The 18299-nt window shown below is 46.3% G+C and overlaps 2 protein-coding genes across 2 annotated transcripts; one reads left to right on the top strand and one right to left on the bottom strand.

Moving 5' to 3' along the window:
- Nucleotides 1-764: 764 nt before the first annotated feature.
- On the bottom strand, nucleotides 765-2349 carry LOC123179458 (uncharacterized). The gene is made up of 3 exons (XM_044591563.1): nucleotides 2151-2349; nucleotides 1070-1233; nucleotides 765-983 (listed from the first exon to the last, which is right to left on the bottom strand). The coding sequence occupies exons 1-3, from the start codon at nucleotides 2262-2264 to the stop codon at nucleotides 908-910; spliced, it is 354 nt and encodes a 117-aa protein (XP_044447498.1). The 5' UTR covers nucleotides 2265-2349; the 3' UTR covers nucleotides 765-907.
- Nucleotides 2350-11248: 8899 nt separating this feature from the next.
- LOC123179442 (uncharacterized) lies at nucleotides 11249-13941 on the top strand. Its single transcript, XM_044591562.1, has 3 exons — nucleotides 11249-11516; nucleotides 13236-13429; nucleotides 13540-13941. Exons 1-3 carry the CDS (start codon nucleotides 11391-11393, stop codon nucleotides 13778-13780), a joined length of 561 nt encoding a protein of 186 aa, XP_044447497.1. The 5' UTR covers nucleotides 11249-11390; the 3' UTR covers nucleotides 13781-13941.
- The last annotated feature ends 4358 nt before the right edge of the window (nucleotides 13942-18299 follow it).

The raw sequence follows: 18299 nt of genomic DNA, 5'->3' as shown, positions 1-18299 counted from the left end.
GGCAGGAACAAGGGAATGCTTACTGTGGATTCTACGTGTGCGAGTTCATCTACAACGCGACTTGCAAAGATAAGCGGGGCTACTCTAAAAGACAATATGAAGTGCGTAAGCAATAATATTCACAATTTCATTTTATTATACCATCATTTCCGTTGAGTTTCATTCATATATATGTATTAACCCCCTTCTTCAAATTAGACGTGGGAGATGCGGAATGAACTCCTATCACAAGATCGCATTAAAGCAATTCAAGAGGAATTGGCGGGATTCTTTCTTGACCACGTCATCAATAAAGCCGGAGAATACCATGTGAAAGTTGACTTCAAATGCTAGGGGATTGTATAGATCTTACATATTGTATATGTATGTAGCCAGTAGTCGGATAGATAATACGAAAACTTGTTGTTCGACCAATCTCTCGAAGAAGGAGAGGTCGATCACTTCTCTCGGTATGCACGACGAACTTCTGTACTTAATGGTTTCCTTCATTTTCTTACTAGCTAGCGTGTCGAGGGCCTCTCTATACGTATAGTACGTAGCGTCGACCAAGCACGGAGATAAGAGAGGACACTTTTCTCTTTATTAATTAATTAGCTAACTAACACAATATATGAAACATCTTAATTAACCATACAAAACCCTCAAATCCACCCCCCTTTCAGAAAAAAAAAACAAAAACCCCAACCACTGAAATGCTGACAAGTGGATGCCTATTGGTCCCGGTTGGTGCCACCAACCGGGACCAAAGGCTCTCCTGCCTGGGCTCCCCGCACCGGCCACGTGGACGGCCTTTAGTCCCGGTTCGTGTAAGAACCGGGACTAAAGGGTTAGGGCACTAGTAACGATCCTTTAGTCCCGGTTCCAGAACCGGGACTAAAGGCCTTTATGAACCGGGACTGAAGACCCTTTATCTACTAGTGTAAAGGAATGTTGGGCTATACATCATGACTAAATGGTACCACTTTGCCCTACGATAGAAGCGCCTGCAGGGCAGTACAAGAGAGATTAGAGTCCTTGTAAACCAAGACTGTAACAGGCATATAGAACAATACCGGGCTCAAGATCATACCAGACGGGGTCCTCGGGTTTAGGCTCCACATGGGATGAGAGGTGCTTGATCAGGCCCTTCTGGTTTCCTATCTTGTCCCTGTTTTCGGACATCATGCGGTAGAGCTCTTCTTTGACCTGCTGGATCTCAGCCGAAGGAGTTGCGGCCGCCTTCTGCATCTTGGTCTGCATTGTTATTGACAGAGCAAGACAGGGAGAAACCGCATTAACCCAAATCAGGAACAGATCGATATCGAAGTTTATCTCAGAAGTAGAGCAGGTATATATGCTTTATGACAGCAGTAGCACTCAAAGAAGATTCCAAGAGACATGCAATTAATCAATCAATTGGCAAACAATGCAATGCTTATGTCATTCAGCACTTGAGTCTGACAGCATGCACTAGCACCCAGCTAAATTCAGTCAAGCATGCAAGTAAATTAAGACCAGCAGCATATCAAGCGAATTCTGACCCCGGACTATTATGCCCTTCTTTCAGATTCAGATTGTAGCATTTGGTAAACGAGAAGGAAGCGCTAGGTTGCTAATTAAACATGCAGAGTACAATGGAATTTACAAAAGAGGTTAGGAAGTCAGATAGATCAGGGGAGACCCTGAACTTAAGTTGATTTAAATCCTCCTTAAGCATAGCAGCCCACCCCACCCTTCTAATGTAGGAGTCACACCATCAAAGGATTTCCAGTTTCTTTGCCTCCAGATATTCCAGACAGCCAGGTACACAATTTGTTTGAACAATTTATGCGGCCAGGCAGTAGCAGCATAGCTCAGCCTCAACAATTTATGTGGGGTCCCAGGTAATATGAATGGTATTCCAACAAGCAGCACTGAATGTGCAAGCAAACACACTGTTCAATTTGAATTGGAGGCAGGTGAAAGTTGTGCAGAGGATCCATGAATTGCTGGACTGAAGAGCAAAAGAGAAGAGGTGCTCATATTGGTCCATCAGCAAGCCATCTTGTTCCCAAGCATCCTTCCAGAATACAACAGCGTCACCAGCATTCACAGGCCAGCAGGGGAGAATCCGCCTTACTAGGGTTAGGGTTAGGGTTCCTACGATGGGAGCAAACAAAAGGCGAAAATACCGTGTTGTGAAAGAGGCGAGAGGTGGTGGGCTGGTTCTGATGCGCCGCCGCCGCCGCCGCGGCCAGCGATGGCCGGACGGCGCGGCCGCCGATCCGGAGCGCGGTCGCCGCCATGGAGATAATTGCTTCCGTCGCCGGCGCAAATCGAGACTCGAGTCGAGAGAGAGGAGAGGAAACAAGACGATGGCTTCACTCGGGCTCCTTTTGTAGGCCTTCTATTGTTTTTTTATTGTTTATTTTTTAATTGTTTTTAGCTTTTAGCTACCAGCTTTATGTAAAAAAAAATAGTTACCAGTTTTTGTAGAAATGTTTTGTCTTTCAGTAGTTTAGCCAGCAACCCCTAAAAAGGTAATTTAGCAACACCTATAAATGATCATGTTTTTTTTTTTCATTTGGCCTAATATGTTTGATTCACTCAGTGCATCGTCCGCCCATCCGTTTACTGGTTTTTGCGATTCCTTCGGTTTTTCCCGGGATGGGATAGCAGGGCTACTATAGCTATAGGATTTTCTGACCTGTTTGTTGTCATTTTTATAGTTACATGAATTTTAAATAATGTTCTAGAATTGTGAAAAATGTTTTGTACTCCCTCCGTTTCAAAATAAGTGTCTCAATTTTATACTAACTTTAGTACAAAATTGTACAAAGGTCAAGACACTTATTTTGGGACTGAGGGAGTACTTCTTAAAAAATATGCAGATTTTAAAACTACTAGTGGATTTTTAAAAATGTTCAAGATTCGTTTTAATGTTCATAGAAAATCAAGATTTTTTGATTAAAAAACCATATATCTTGAAGAAAAAATCTAATGTTTAAGATATCATAGATTTAAATATTCTAATGAATTCAAAAATATTCAAAAATTTGAAAAAGTTCGTGAATTTAAAAAATGTACCAAAAAAATTCAATTCTTAAAAATGTTTGCAAAAAATAATCAAAGATTTGAGAAAATGTTCCTGAATTTTAAAATGCACACTAATTTGAAAAAAAATCATCAGCTTAAAATTTAAAATAAAGAGTAAAAAAATAATGCTCCAAGGTTGGTGCACACTAATTTAACTTATGAACATGTGTGATCTTCCAAAATTTCTCTGATTTTAGGCCTCTGTTTCTAAGATTCCCAAGCATATGTTGGCATGTGGTTATAAAATGATAATCCGTATGCTCATTTTGTAAAAATAAACTTTTAGTTACCAGTTTTTGTAGAAATGTTTTGTCTTTCAGTAGTTTAGCCAACAACCCCTAAAACGGTAATTTAGCCAACACCTATAAATAATCATTTTTTTTCCATTTGGCCTAATATGTTTGATTCACCCAGTGCATCGTGCACCTATCCATTTACTGGTTTTTGCGATTCCTTTGGGTTTTCCCGGGATGGGATAGCAGGGCTATTATAGCTATAGGATTTCCTGACCTGTTTGTAGTCATTTTGTAGTTACATGAATTTTAAATAATGTTCTTGAATTGTGAAAAATGTTTTGTACTTCTTAAAGAATATGTGGGTTTTAAAAATACTAGTGAATTTTTTAAAATTTCAAAATTCGTTTTAATGTTCATAGAAAATCAAGATTTTTTTGGTTAAAAACACCTTGTATTTTAAAGAAAATAATCTACTCCCCACGTCCCATAATATAAGAGCGTTTTTGACACTAAAAAACGCTCTTATATTATAGGACGGAGGGAGTTTTTTTCCTTCTCTGCGCACGATCCCGCAGTCTGCTTGATTATCTCCCGTGTGCATGCACGGGGTTCCTTTTTCATCTCACGCCAGCGGTTTTTCAGGGAGCAACTGCTTAATCCATTCATCATTTATTTCCGGATTTGTTGGCTTGCATGTTTTTTTTTGTGAAGATTAGGGAGGAAAGGAAATCATCAGGGAGGAGAGGAGATCCCTCCATCCGTGGGGACTTTTTTTTCATGCAGATTTCAAGTGGAAACAACCCACTAGTAGCAACTTAGGGAATCACAAAGAATAAACCAAATACACTTCCTATTTTACCCTACAAAAATATACACTTACTGTTTTGAAATTCCATAAAAAAATTAATGCACCTAATAAAATAAAATAAATAAAAGGAAGTTTGACTTTAAAAATATTGGAGCCCTATTTTATATTCATTGTTTGTATCGCACAAATGTGTAGCCTTAAGTACTCCAGTGCGATGTGATTCCCGTGATTGGTTGCTCAGAAGTGCATGCAAGCGCCGATCATACAGTGATATCATCTTGGATGACATGAAAATTAGTCCATGGTAAGACAAACCTTTTCTATTTCGCACCGGGGCCCCAAATTTCTAGAGACGGCCCTGACTGGATTAAGGCCAGTGTCAACATACCCCAAGTCAACATACCACTAAGATTGAGACAACAAGTTGAGGAAAAAACGAAAACAAAAACTTTAGCTTGCCCCTCCCCGCAAAAAAGAAAAAAGAAAAAAGAAAAAAGCTTGCCCCAAGGAAAAGCGTAGTATGATGGGCTTTGCAAATATACTAACACTAGTAAATTAGTTTATGATCCTTGTACAGACCACTTTAGTGCAATTTTAATCATGCCATAATATATGCTTAAAATCATTAAAGTGCACGCGCACCTTTTGGAGAAAACGAGCGGTCGTGCTCTGTCACACACATGCATGCAAAGAATTTGTCTGCTAGTGCATGTGATTGATTATTAAATGCAGTCAGACATATTATATCCGATAGACAACAAAACAGATTCACGTGTATTTCCGGATCTTCAATTTTTAAAAAGTCATATCTGTTGGGAATCGTAGCATAATTTTAAAATTTTCCTACGCTCACCAAGATGCATCTATGGAGTCTACTAGCAACGAAGGGAAAGGAGTGCATCTACATACCCTTGTAGATCGCGAGCGGAAGCGTTCCAATGAACGTGGATGACGGAGTCGTACTCGCCGTGATCCAAATCACCGATGACCGAGTGCCGAACGGACGGCACCTCCGCGTTCAACACACGTACGGTGCAGCGACGTCTCCTCCTTCTTGATCCAGCAAGGGGGAAGGAGAGGTTGATGGAGATCCAGCAGCACGACGGCGTGGTGGTGGATGTAGCGGGTCTCCGGCAGGGCTTCGCCAAGCTTCTGCGAGAGAGAGAGAGGTGTTGCAGGGGAGGAGGGAGGCGCCCAAGGCTGTAGGTTGCTGCCCTCCCTCCCCCCCCTTTATATAGGCCCGCTTGGGAGGGGGGGCCGGCCAAACCCCATCTAAGGTTGGGGGGGCGGCGGCCAAGGGGTGGAAAGGGGTGCCTTGCCCCCCAAGGCAAGGGGGAAGTCCCCCCACCCTAGGGTTCCTAACCCTAGGCGCATGGGGGGAGGCCCATGGGGGGCGCCCAGCCCACTAGGGGCTGGTTCCCTTCCACTTTCAGCCCATGGGGCCCTCCAGGATAGGTGGCCCCACCCGGTGGACCCCCGGGACCCTTCCTATATATAATTCTTCACCTCCGGACCATTCCGGAACCTCTCGTGACGTCCGGGATCTCATCCGGGACTCCGAACAACTTTCGGGTTTCCGCATACATATATCTCTACAACCCTAGCGTCACCGAACCTTAAGTGTGTAGACCCTACGGGTTCGGGAGACATGCAGACATGACCGAGACGCCTCTCCGGTCAATAACCAACAGCGGGATCTGGATACCCATGTTGGCTCCCACATGTTTCACGATGATCTCATCGGATGAACCACGATGTCGAGGATTCAATCAATCCCGTATGCAATTCCCTTTGTCAAACGGTATGTTACTTGCCCGAGATTCGATCGTCGGTATCCCAATACCTTGTTCAATCTCGTTACCGGCAAGTCTCTTTACTCGTACCGCAATGCATGATCCCGTGACTAACGCCTTAGTCACATTGTGCTCATTATGATGATGCATTACCGAGTGGGCCCAGAGATACCTCTCCGTCACACGGAGTGACAAATCCCAGTCTCGATCCGTGCCAACCCAACAGACACTTTCGGAGATACCCGTAGTGCACCTTTATAGTCACCCAGTTACGTTGTGACGTTTGGCACACCCAAAGCACTCCTACGGCATCCGGGAGTTGCACGATCTCATGGTCTAAGGAAAAGATACTTGACATTGGAAAAGCTCTAGCAAACGAAACTACACGATCTTTTATGCTATGCTTAGGATTGGGTCTTGTCCATCACATCATTCTCCTAATGATGTGATCCCGTTATCAACGACATCCAATGTCCATGGTCAGGAAACCGTAACCATCTATTGATCAACGAGCTAGTCAACTAGAGGCTTACTAGGGACATGGTGTTGTCTATGTATCCACACATGTATCTAAGTTTCCTATCAATACAATTCTAGCATGGATAATAAACGATTATCATGAACAAGGAAATATAATAATAACCAATTTATTATTGCCTCTAGGGCATATTTCCAACAATATCTTTCAAACCACGTGTCGGAATTCAGATCCGTCTTCACCGTTGGGTTCTTCGTGACTAGATCTTTGAAATTAGATCCCATATGGGTATGTTTCAACGAAATTTTGTTGATGCCAACTTTTATGATATATTGTGCAACTTTAGTACTGTATTGTGCAACTTTAGTACTACATCGTGCAACTGTTTCCAAAACTAATGTTTGGAGCTGCACCTTTGTATGAGGTTGCAACCTAGCAACCACGATAACTTTTATGTGCAACTAGTCTATTGCCCCGACGAAAGTCGATGTGCAACCTCCTCTTGTAATGTAGTCTAGTTGCACAGCCATTGATATTTAGTTGGCTTATAATGTAGTCTGGTTGCACACACATTGATGTTTAGTTGACAGGAAGACTAGTTGCACACGCATATGCTCAGTTGGCTTATAATTTAGTCTAGTTGCACACATATTGATGTTTAGTTGGCAGGACACTAGTTGCACACACATATGCTCAGTTGGCGCGGTAATGTAGTCTAGTTGTACACATATTGATGTTTAGTTGACAGGACTATTGGCACACACATATGCTCAGTTGGCGCGGCAATGTAGTTAGTTGCCCACACATTGATGTTTAGTTGGCAGGAAGACTAATTCGTCGAAACATCCCCATGCGAGATCTACTTTTGAAAAGCAAGTCGTGAGGGTTTCAAGGTGAAAACGGATCTGAATTTCGACGCGACGTTTAGAAGGTATGTCTTTTATAATTTTGAAAATCAAAAACTAATGCATAAAGAATGAACATTAGGAACATTAATGCAACAGATATCCATCACATAAAAAGAGACCACATAGCGTGATTAATTAGCAGTGTCCTGCCTTTCCTGAGACCAGGGGACAGACGCTTACTTTATTTCGTCCGCCCCTAGCGAGCTCCGGGCCGCCAGCTAGACGCGTCTTAATATATGTGCAATGACTGCTCAACAAGGAATATGTCATGGATGGTCCTGGAAACACAATCAATAATTAATTAGACTATTGAAGGAAGTCGTGTGTCCTTCCCCTGATTGATGCATCGTCTTTCGTAGCCGGTGTGTAGGACGCTGCGGCCGTGCCCAAGCGTAGCTTGACTCTTCATTGTCTCCTGATGCCATTCGATAGATAGCCTGTGTTTAGGAACAAACCCATCACTCGGGACAGGGATGTGCGTGATGACCTTTAGTGCCGGCGGACATGGCCCCGCTGCTGAGTTCTCTGTTTTCTCTCTTCTTTTCCAACGAGCCATCGGCCGCGCTCTTCTCTGTTTGTGGCCTTCTTGCTCTTGCTTAGAGACTAGCATGGTGATAACGTGTAGACGAGACAATAGAACAAATGGTCCAGTGCAAATTTTAGTGTAGACAATAGAACAAATGATTGAACCAACTCGATGATGATTTTGTACACTTATATACGGTCACGGTCGGAATGGTCGTCTCTGAGAGAGGCGGCGGTTTGTAGAGGCGTCCTTCCAGGGAATCGTTCTAGGTAACTGTCGTGACAGTTGCTATAATCCTGGAGCCGCACACGTGAGGAAAAAGGAGCCGGGATTATCCCCTATAACCGCAAGGGTTATATATTTTTATAGTTTAGCTACATGTTAGTCAGCTGAATTTTGAATTTGGCCCAGTCGATTTTGAATGAAGGAAGGAGGAGGAAGGGCCTCGCCGGAGAGAAGGAAGGGGCCCGCCGTCATCACCCCATTATCACGCGGGCGGCGGTAGCAGGGCGGCGGAAGTAAGAAGAATGCCAGGGTGAACTATTGTTTTCAGGAAGAAACAATTCGAGGTAGAAGAGATTATCCGGTGCGTTGGTTTTTGATCTAACGCTTCATGTTGATTCGTCCGACCCAAAATGAAATTTCAATCGACTGCCCCCGATACCCATATTTTTAACACATGCAACCCGATCGGATAAAAGCTAACAGAAGCTGACGTTAGAAAAAGCATGCATGGCATGGTTTTTTTTTCCTTTTTAGAAAAAGAGGATGAGCCCCGGCTTTTGCATATGGGAGATACATATAGTAACTTTATTAATTATTCACATGTAAGTAATACATCAACATGTCTGAATCCGCTATCTTGGTAATATCTGTCGCTGCTCCTATCTATTGGTGAGGGGTGCAGAAAGTGTAAGCCGAATGCCCAGAGTTCTACCTAGCCTAACATCTAAAGCTGGAGGCCCCGGCGAAGGCACATACCAGGTCTGGGACAAAAACCGGTCCGACGCACTCATAGGTCGTCTCCGTGGTCTTTCATCAATCGATCTTCAGAGCAGGTACTGACACATCGACCTTGCCAGGTTTGCCGTTGACGCCCCCACGACGCCAGTCAACGCCCCCTCCCTACGCGCGGGTTCATCATCACGCATCCGTTGCCGAGACTTTGTTGCGCCTCGCCGCCGAGACTCCACGACGTTGATTCATCACAACCTCATAGGGAAGGCCGCTCCACCGCAGATGCCTTCCACTGGTCCCTCAAGCCTATGCAAACCTACAAGAATGACACCCTCAAGTGGGGCACGACACATGAGCGCCGCCATCATCTGATAGACTAATCTAGGGTTTCCCTCGGAGGTAGCACATAGGGGTCTAGAGCTTCTCCACGACAATGCCTTCAAGAAGGGGCTGACGAAAAAAAATGACGCCATCGCCGACCTTGGCAATGTGCCAAGAGAGTAGGGTTTTCACCCTGATCCGCTCGAGGACCCTCCATCCAGCATCGTGTGCAGGGGACCGCCATCGGTCACCGCCGCCGTGCATGGAGCGAGCCGCATCGGCCGGATCAGATCTGACCATAGACCAGGCCCAGCGTGCCGTCATCGCAGTTGAGGCCGGATATGATCTGACCTGCCGCCGCCGCGGGCACGCACCTAGCGTACAACAGGCCGCCCCCACCACGTCACCGTCCCAATGAGGACGCCACCGCCTCTCCATGGGGCCACTGCCCCGGATCTATGGATCACGGCCGCTATAGCAGCGCCACCGCCTTTCTCGGAGCCATCCGGACTTAGTCGGAGGGTGCCTCGAGCGGCCGCGGGGAGAAGAAGGTGTGGCCGGGGAGGAAGATGCACCGGCAGGAGGTGGCAGCGGAGGAGGGATTCAGCGTTGGGTAGTGGCGGCGACGGCAGTAGATCGAGGCTCGCATGCGTGGGTATGCATGGCATGGAATACAAAATGATGGTTAGGAAAAAGAGCAGATGCAAGTAAGAGCATTTACAACCCGATATTTCAAATATGGCCCCTCAAACGCCTGCGGACGTGGCCGGACGCGTTCGCGGGCATGTGACGTGGCACGCCTCAAATTTCACGAGTTGCATCCGAACATCCCATACTAGATTCTTAAATCCATACAAAGACAAGCAAACGAAATAAGCATACGTACTATGTTGATCACCTAGTTACAACTCGTCGGAGATGTTGCCGATCTCCGTGCCCGGCTCCGGCAACATGGGCGGCAGCTGCAGCTCCGGCCTCCTCCTCCTCCTCTATCTCCGCGTTAAGTTCGGCGAAGAGCGCGTCGGACGCCGCCTGCTCCTGCCGGAGGAATGCCCGGTTGGCCTTCACATAGGCCTCATCCTGGAAGGACTCCAGGATGGCCTGTTGCTCCACCATCTCCTTCGATTGGGCGACGACAAACTCCGCCTCCGCCTGCTCCATGTTGAAGCAAGGCAGCTCCTGCTCCGGCTGCTCCGCCTCCTCCACCTTCATCGGAGCCAGCTCCTCTCCCTCCTCTTCCCCCGGCTACTCCACCTCCCCCTCCAGCTCCGGTGAGTCCGGAGGCAGCCCGGCAGTGATGCGGCGGCGCGCGCGGCTTGTCTCGCCCGGATCTCCTGCAGGATCTTGTATCGGCGCTCCGGCATGAGCATTGCGTAGGACGTGATCTTTCTCCGGACCATGGCTGAGCGTGGGCAGAGCGCCTGAGCGGGAGAGGGAGGTGGATGGACGTGCACTGGCGGCGTGAAGAGGGGGAAGGTGGATGGGCTAGGGTTGCGGGACGCCGTCAGATTTAAATAGGCGGATTTGGTCTCGGGCAGCGAGCTGGACCGGCGCTACACGGCGTTCACACCGCAGGTACGGAGGAGGCATCCATCGGACCGTCGGGTTTCCGGGCGAGTCCGCATGGGACCCCTTCGTCTGTCCTACGTGCCGGGCGCGCCCGGACGCCCCCATATCCGCCCCATATTTGAGCTGGATATGAGGGGTGCCGATCAGTCCAGGCGTTTAAGGGGGCCTTCTGGGTCGAAAGATTATGACAGATCAGTGACCGGATGGCCTGCCCTGATGTATAAGACGGGTTTGGAACGTCCAGCTCTAGATGCTCTAATAGCGTGGGTATGTGCACTCCCCGAAATTAAAAGAAGGACATGATGATGTCAATGGAAGTTATGCATGCGTCGCCGGCGCTATGCATGTCACCCTGGAATAATATCCACTGTGCAACCGACTTGAAAAAAGTAAATGACTTATTTATATGAATCAGTCATCACAAGGCAAAGGAAGAAAATGGCAAAAAGTCTAAATCTAAACAGAAAAAAAAAGGAAAACAAGAAGCATGAAAAAAAGAGAGAAAACAGTCGCAGCTTACCGTGCCGGCCCATCAGCGGAACCGCTTTTATTAATAATCGTGATAAACTGTACTACCTCCTCCCCAGGAAAGATGAGTTTGGGTCGGGCCTGGTAGAACCCGGGCGGATTGTGATATTTAATACGGCGCAGGCCGTCGCTTCCGCCGTGAGGATCAGAACCCTAGCCGCACCAACAATCACAATTCACAAGACAAGATCCGTAGTTGCTGTTGACCGAAGATGGCGATGGCGGCTCTCCGATGCGCCGCCGGAAGGAGGCTCGCCGGTGGCGGCCGCCTTCTACAGCCGGTGCTCAGCCGGCCTAGCCCCGCCGCTCCCGGCTTGGGCCGCCCGAATCTCACCCAGGTGGTAATTCGATCTCGAAATCCCTAGTTATCCCGTTTTCTTTTTCTAATATATAATACACATATGTGCCTAAGGGCGTCTCCAGCGGCAACCCACGAAAAAGCCTCCTGCATCTGTTCGTGGACAGGGAATGAGTCCATGAACATGGATACGGGAGGTCAACATCCAACGCTAGCCGTATATATTTCAAACTATTTTTCAACAAACTGGTTGAAATCCATGCAAACACGCCCAAGTTTCATATAAACATGATGGATTTCATACAAACACGGCAGATTTAGCTACTTTAGAAGAAAAAAAGACTCGCCCCTAAACCTACATACGACGGCGGTGGACGGCGTCCAAGCGTGTGTTGTCATTCTTCTGCCGTCTCCATGAACACCGGCAATAAGACCAATGAAGTGAAGGTGCAGTCTCCGACGAGGAAAAGTAGAACACGGGTGATGGAACGGCCCACATAGGACACCAGGCCCGCCGCCTCCCGTGGTCTACTCATCTTCGAAGGAGTCCGCGCCTTGTCTGTCGCCGGTGGACGTGAGGTCCACGAGGAAAACTATGGTGCCTTGCTGTCATCGTCCCACTGGGCTGCTGATGGTTCATCAGCGGCGCGTAGGAGGCGCAACTCGCTATGTTCTCCCTCACGATCGCTTGCAGGTGCGCCACCGCGGCTGCTGCTTCCTGCCAAGCGGCGGTTCCAGCGTGGACGACGTCGTAGATGGCATGCTGTTCCGCGACGAAATTTTGGTTCGCCGCGGCCATGGCCGTCACAGCCTACTCGCTTGCGCGCTTGCTGTAGATCTGGCCAATAGCGGTAAAAGGAGACATCGACAAAGGCGCTCGCGCAGGCTGCACCTCCGCCATGACGTTGTTGAACTGCGCCTGCTCCATGGTGAAGCCGGCATGCACAGGAGGCGCGGGGGCCGGGACGGAGTCGTCGAAGACCTCGGGCGAGTTGGCCGGCAAGCCGGACGAGCCAGGAGGCGGCAAGGGCGGCCACCGTGTGCTTCATCTCCAGCGACAGAGTGTCCCACGGTTCTTTCACATTGGCGGTCATGGCGGATCCAGTGCAAGGGAGGAGGATGTGGAGGGGCTGGTGTTGTGGTGTGGAGTTAGTTGGGTGTGGCCGCCTTTAAATAGCGAATTCCGGTGAGGACAGGCGTCCGGATACATCAATGCCCGGCGTCGGAGTGGGTTTCTCGGCCAGCGAGCCTGCTTAATGGCGGCAGACGGACGGACAGCGGCATTGAATGGGCGCGGTAGGTATCCATCCCGTCCAGTCACGCGTCTACGGCATTGAATAGGTGTAGACATCGGAGACTTGTCGCTGGCGGCGCCGCGCCGTCGGCCGGCGTGCCACTTCAATGGCGGAGGCAGTGAGAGGCCGCGTCCGCCCTGAGCCGTCTTTAATGTTGAGCGGCGATTTCTACAGCGGCGTGAATGCGGGCAGCTGGCGTCGGGCGAGAGCGCGCGCGGGAGTTGGGTGGAGTTTTTAGTGGGCCAGGGCGGTCAAAAAACGGGTTTGGGATCGGTCCGGACTCCCGCAACATTCCCCCACGTTTGTCTCCGGTTTGCAAAAGAAATCACGTCCAGATCGCTCCATGAACTAATATAGATTGACGTTGAATGGCTTCCGTAGTCCGGACAGCACGATTCAAATGGTTATGTGAGGTTTACGGGTCTGCCTTCAAGATGCTTTAGCTAACTACACAAATGCCGCAGGCCTTCTCATCGCACGGGAAAGAAGAAGCCGGGAGGGAGGTCCTGGAGCAGATCCAGGAGAAGAAGGAGAAGCTCTACGACCTCATCCTGCGCCACGGCTATAAGCGCAACGACGGCTCTATGTGCTACTCAAACGTCCAGCTCATGCATCATCTCTCCGCGCACATCAAACCTAGGCCCGAAAGCATCGCGTGGTACGTATTTTCTTCGAATATACTCCCTTTTTTATTAATTCATCTTTAATTTTTTTTATTAGTAAATAGATGAATAAATGTTTGTTGCATCTCACCTGGATGATATTTAGGCGTTACCTTCGGAATGTGCATAGCTTCTATATTCTCTGGATGTGCTTCAGCCCTGGTGTAAGCGCCTACGCAATCTGGAATATCTACAAAGCGGGGGGCATTAGCAAATCCGCTGCTCAGCGCCGACGTGAGTTAGCCGACAACGAATGGGGAAAGAACTTGGGTGCTGTTCAACAGGGAGGAGACGAGCTGAGGAAGAAGAATTGCATCGATCAGGGGGAAGAAGTAGTTGTCTGCTAAAGCTGAAGGACTCAAGATTGTCAATGGACTGATGGAGGTGTTGAATCTTGGCTGTGAAGTTGTTGGATAATCGGTTGATAGTGATGTCTTGGAGAATTCTCTGACGTTGTTTGATGATGCTTAACTGATATATTTGTTATTTTGTGAGATTTCCTTGTCCATATGGTTGTGGTGGTCTCTGCATCAATTTTTTTAGTGTAATAGAAATATTTATATGATGTATATTAATCAGTATATAGTATGTAAATAAAATATAAGAAGGTACAAAACAAACAATCTTCTTATTTTAACTTACATTGAGCCAACTAAGTTCTCAATGAACATTAGAGCCGATACCATTACTTCAAAACCCTGTCGAAGTAATCCATCGAAATAAAAAATTTAACACTCTACAATTTGTAAGGCTGCTTTTACCATTGTAAAAGATCACTTTGGTTGAAGAAGCTACTTGAGCTATATCTGTAATATGGAAGTTGGACAATGTCTTCACTTGTCCGTCCGACGGTGAGGGCACCGACTGGGCTATGAACGAGTAACGCCTCCGGACGATATGTCTGCCATGCAGGTTTCTTTCGCATCAGTGAGCGATCTATTAGCTCGCCCCATGATAGCATACTGTTGATCTGATCCTTGTAAACCTCTCCAAAATCATGACTGGGTGCACCTACAATGCATTGGATGGTTCGTCCTGCCCGATGGGAAACAAGTAGATGATTAAAAAGTAATCTCAACTGGATGGCATCTCTACTCTGCTTTTGATGCGGTCCTGCATCATAGTTTTGCGTTCTGTATGATCCCAGATTGTCATGAAGGGTTGCACATGTCCGTCCTGGATGACAGGTTACTAGGTGTTACAATTTGACGCTGAGTGCCAACATTAGCGAAAGCTCTGTATACATGATTGGTTTTGTCTTCAGAATTGGAGACAAATAAAAATTTACCACTCTAGAAAAGATCACTTCGGTTGGAGAAGCTACTTGGATCTATCTATAATCGACCTGATGGGGAAAAGGTTGATAAGACTTTTGAGAGGAGGTTGATGTTTCATTAAAGTGAAGACAACTAAGCAAAAGATTAGATATATGCATGATTACCAAGAAATGTTGCGTTTCTCCTTAATCAGAAACGCACAAAGATTGCTTCTAGGTGAGATTAGCTGCAACACTAGTGTAGCTCCATCACAATGAGTGAAAATATGTGCTTCGGGAAAAAAAAAATTCCATGAAATCATGATTGTCAGCCTACGGGCAAGGACAGGCGCAAAGGCGGCTAGCTCGCATCTCGGCTGCGCGCCCGACAGCGAGATCACCAACTTGGCCATGAGCGAGTATCACCTCCATGACGACATGACCACCATGCAGGTACCTTTCGACCGATTTATTAGCTTGCTTCGAGTAAAATGCACAGAACCACCACTTTAGCGTTACAAAACATGACACTTTACACTGCAACGAAATTTTGCCAGTGGCAAAAAACACTGAACTGAATAATGAACCCGTTTTGACATGGCCAATCACGCGCTGGCCGACAGCGGTGATTGCGGCGCACTAACGGCCGTAGGGACCGAGCCAGTCGGCCCGTTCCCTAAAGGGAAACAGTGTCGTTCCCATCCTCTCCTCTCGCTCACTCTCGCTCCACTCTGCCTTGTTCCCCTTTGCGCCGCCGCCGTTGCAATGGCCTCTTGGAGAGATCTGGAAGACAGCTGCGACGAGGAGGAGCAGACCTACACCGGCATGAACATGTATGTGTGGGTACGTATACACTGCTTTCGGTTAGGGTTAGGGTTTGGCAAGTATAACTTGCAGAGTGTGCCATTTTTAGATCCTCCCTTCTCCGCCTCTCGTTTGTTAGATCTTTTCAGTGCAGGAGAATCCTGATACTACTATTGATTATTCCTTCTGTGGCATAGTGACTGATCCAGGGATCAAATGCAAGCTTCACCAGTTTAGGGGCAAGAAATATGTTGCGTTCGATGGCATAAACACAGGTAGAAGAATCTATGGTGTGCTAAGCAGGTAATAATTGATGAGCTTATTGTTTATTGAAGCATTAGTGTTAACTGAATGTGGTATTGTTAACTGAATTTGCTTGTGTTAACTGAATGTGCTGGTGTTTATGGAATATGTGGTACTGTTAAACCGAATCTGCTACTGTCAACTGAATGTGCTTGTGTTAATTGACTGTGGTACTATGTTAACCGAATTTGCTTGTGTTAACTGAATGTGGTACTATTAAACTGAATCTGTCAATGTTAACTGAATACACTACTGTTAACTGAATTTGCTTGGGTTGAATGTGTAGGTGCTTACTGAATGTGCTGGTGTTTACTGAATATGTTTGTGTCTAATGAATCTGATATTGTTAACTGAATTGCTATTGTAAACTTAATTTGATAGTGTTAGCAGTGATTTGCTATTGTTAATTGAATTTCTACTGTTAACTTAATTTGATAGTGTTAGCAGTGATTCGCTATTGTTAACTGAATTGCTACTATCAATTGTATCATAGTTTAAACTGAATTTGATAGTTTTAACTGAATTACAATTACTGTTGTCAACTGAGTTTGCAGGGAGGTATTGACTGTGGAGTGATCCGGTGGGTCGATGGTCCCTGGCCTGTCATACTTCAGAGGTGCCTGACAAAACTGTGAGAAATGTTTCATGACCAGAACTATGGTAGGATTATGGATAGACAGGCTTACGACAAACAAATAGCCAAACTGGAGAAGGAGAATGAATTCCTGGCCAGAAAAATTAGTGACATGATTGAGGAAGTTGGCCAGATTTTTTATTGGTAGGATGGAAAGGTGCAGCATATGGAACATGAGAATGCAACATAGCATGTTGAAGATGTCAAGACAAAGTTTGCAAAGTTAGAGGAGCAGTGCAAGCTGGAGTTGAAGATGGAGAAGATGGGGCTGGCCAAGGAGCAAAGGTGCATCCTGACTTCTCAGGCAGCTATCATCAGGAACACTACGAAGGTCATGAAGGAGGTCAAGGAGGACAGGGATGTTCTTCAAGAAGAGAAGAAGAACCTTGAGAGTGTGATTTTTGAATTGCTTAAAAGTGGGCATGGTAGCAAGGAGAAGCTTCAGAAGATCAAGTCCATCCTGAAGGAGTGATGTGGGTGCATGGAGACTAAGTACATATTAGGCCAATATATATAACAAGCCATGGAACACCAAGAAGCTGAAGAAGTTGGTGGCATATTTTGTAGATCTACTGATCTTAGTTTGTAATGCCTAATACAAACAATGTGATCAGCTGTTAACCTAGATAGCAAGCAAACATATGGGTCCTTGTTGTGATCCTTTATGGTGCCTACTGTGTTACCTCTATTATGAACCAGTTGTATGATTTGTACTTTTTATGCACACTTATGCAAGACAGCAAGAGTATGCAACTTGTTATACTCCAGTTACATGTTATGGGTCTAGGTTGTGTTGTTCGTTTCAATTTATATATCGCAAGTGTTGTGCAATGATGTGCTACTTCTATATGCATGCTGAGTATGCAACCTGTTGTGTTGTTTATCATCCATCCTGGAGTACTCTCCATCTTGGCAACTGAGTCTTGTGGTCATCCATCCATCTTCGCAACATCATGACAGATAAGTGGAGTATTCTCCATAAATAGTACACACAAACAATTATCTTGATAGGTAGCATAGTGCATAAAACAATAGATAGCACCCAGATTAAACCCGATACATAGTTCATACCATTACAACACCAACAATTTAGATAGGTATCATAGTGTTTAAAACGACGATTCTCACACATAAGTAGGTGTCATAGTGCTTACAACAACAGGAATAAAAGTAGATAGATATCATAGTGCATACAACAACATTAGATTATACTAAGTCTCAGGCACTAAGCTTGATGATAGAGCTTTCATCACAAATCTACTTGATCTTCTTCAGCTTGCCCTTGTGAATTTCTCCAACTATGGTAAGCTCAGCAATGGCTATCCAGCTTCTTCTTCTCCATCTGCAGCCCATCCATCCCATGCATCACCTCAATCTTGTCCTTCGTAAGTTGTTTCTTATCCTTCTTGTGGTCTTAGAGTTTAGCCTTGAGCACATACATCTCCTTCTTGAGTCCATTGATATCACTATCCTTCTTCAGCTCATGCAGCTCAATCCTCAGGTTCCTGATCAGTTTTTCTTGCGCTTTCTGGATTGCCTTCATATCCTCAATGACATATTGCTTCTGGTCCAACTGCTTCTGCAAGCCTTCATTGTCCTCTGACACTATTTTCTTGTAAGTTTGTTGACATTTCTTTTCCACTTGTTGCCTGAGCATTTTGTTAACTTCAACAAAGAAGGTTCTTGTACTGCAGGGTAGCAGTCTTAACCTCCTCTTCAAGCTTAAGCACTATCTGTGTATGATGAGCCCCTTCCTTGGTTCTAGCAGCACAACAATCTTCATATCTTTGCCCAAAGCTTCTGAAGAGCTTTTTTTAATAGCTTCAGGATACTCCATATCAACCCATTGAACATAGCCACAATTCTCAAT

This window comes from Triticum aestivum, chromosome 1D (assembly GCF_018294505.1).
Source record: "Triticum aestivum cultivar Chinese Spring chromosome 1D, IWGSC CS RefSeq v2.1, whole genome shotgun sequence".
Lineage (NCBI taxonomy): Eukaryota > Viridiplantae > Streptophyta > Magnoliopsida > Poales > Poaceae > Triticum > Triticum aestivum.
Note: the sequence above shows the minus strand (reverse complement) of the source record. Positions and strands in the feature narration are given on the sequence as shown.

Coding starts and splice junctions, on each gene's coding strand:
- LOC123179458 (XM_044591563.1), bottom strand. CDS start 2,264: ATGGCGGCGACCGCGCTCCGGATCGGCGGCCGCGCCGTCCGGCCATCG. Junction 1,234..2,150: donor CTCGCCTCTTTCACAACACG/GTATTTTCGCCT, acceptor ATAACAATGCAG/ACCAAGATGCAGAAGGCGGC. Junction 984..1,069: donor AAACCCGAGGACCCCGTCTG/GTATGATCTTGA, acceptor ACTGCCCTGCAG/GCGCTTCTATCGTAGGGCAA.
- LOC123179442 (XM_044591562.1), top strand. CDS start 11,391: ATGGCGATGGCGGCTCTCCGATGCGCCGCCGGAAGGAGGCTCGCCGGT. Junction 11,517..13,235: donor GCCGCCCGAATCTCACCCAG/GTGGTAATTCGA, acceptor CAAATGCCGCAG/GCCTTCTCATCGCACGGGAA. Junction 13,430..13,539: donor AGGCCCGAAAGCATCGCGTG/GTACGTATTTTC, acceptor GATGATATTTAG/GCGTTACCTTCGGAATGTGC.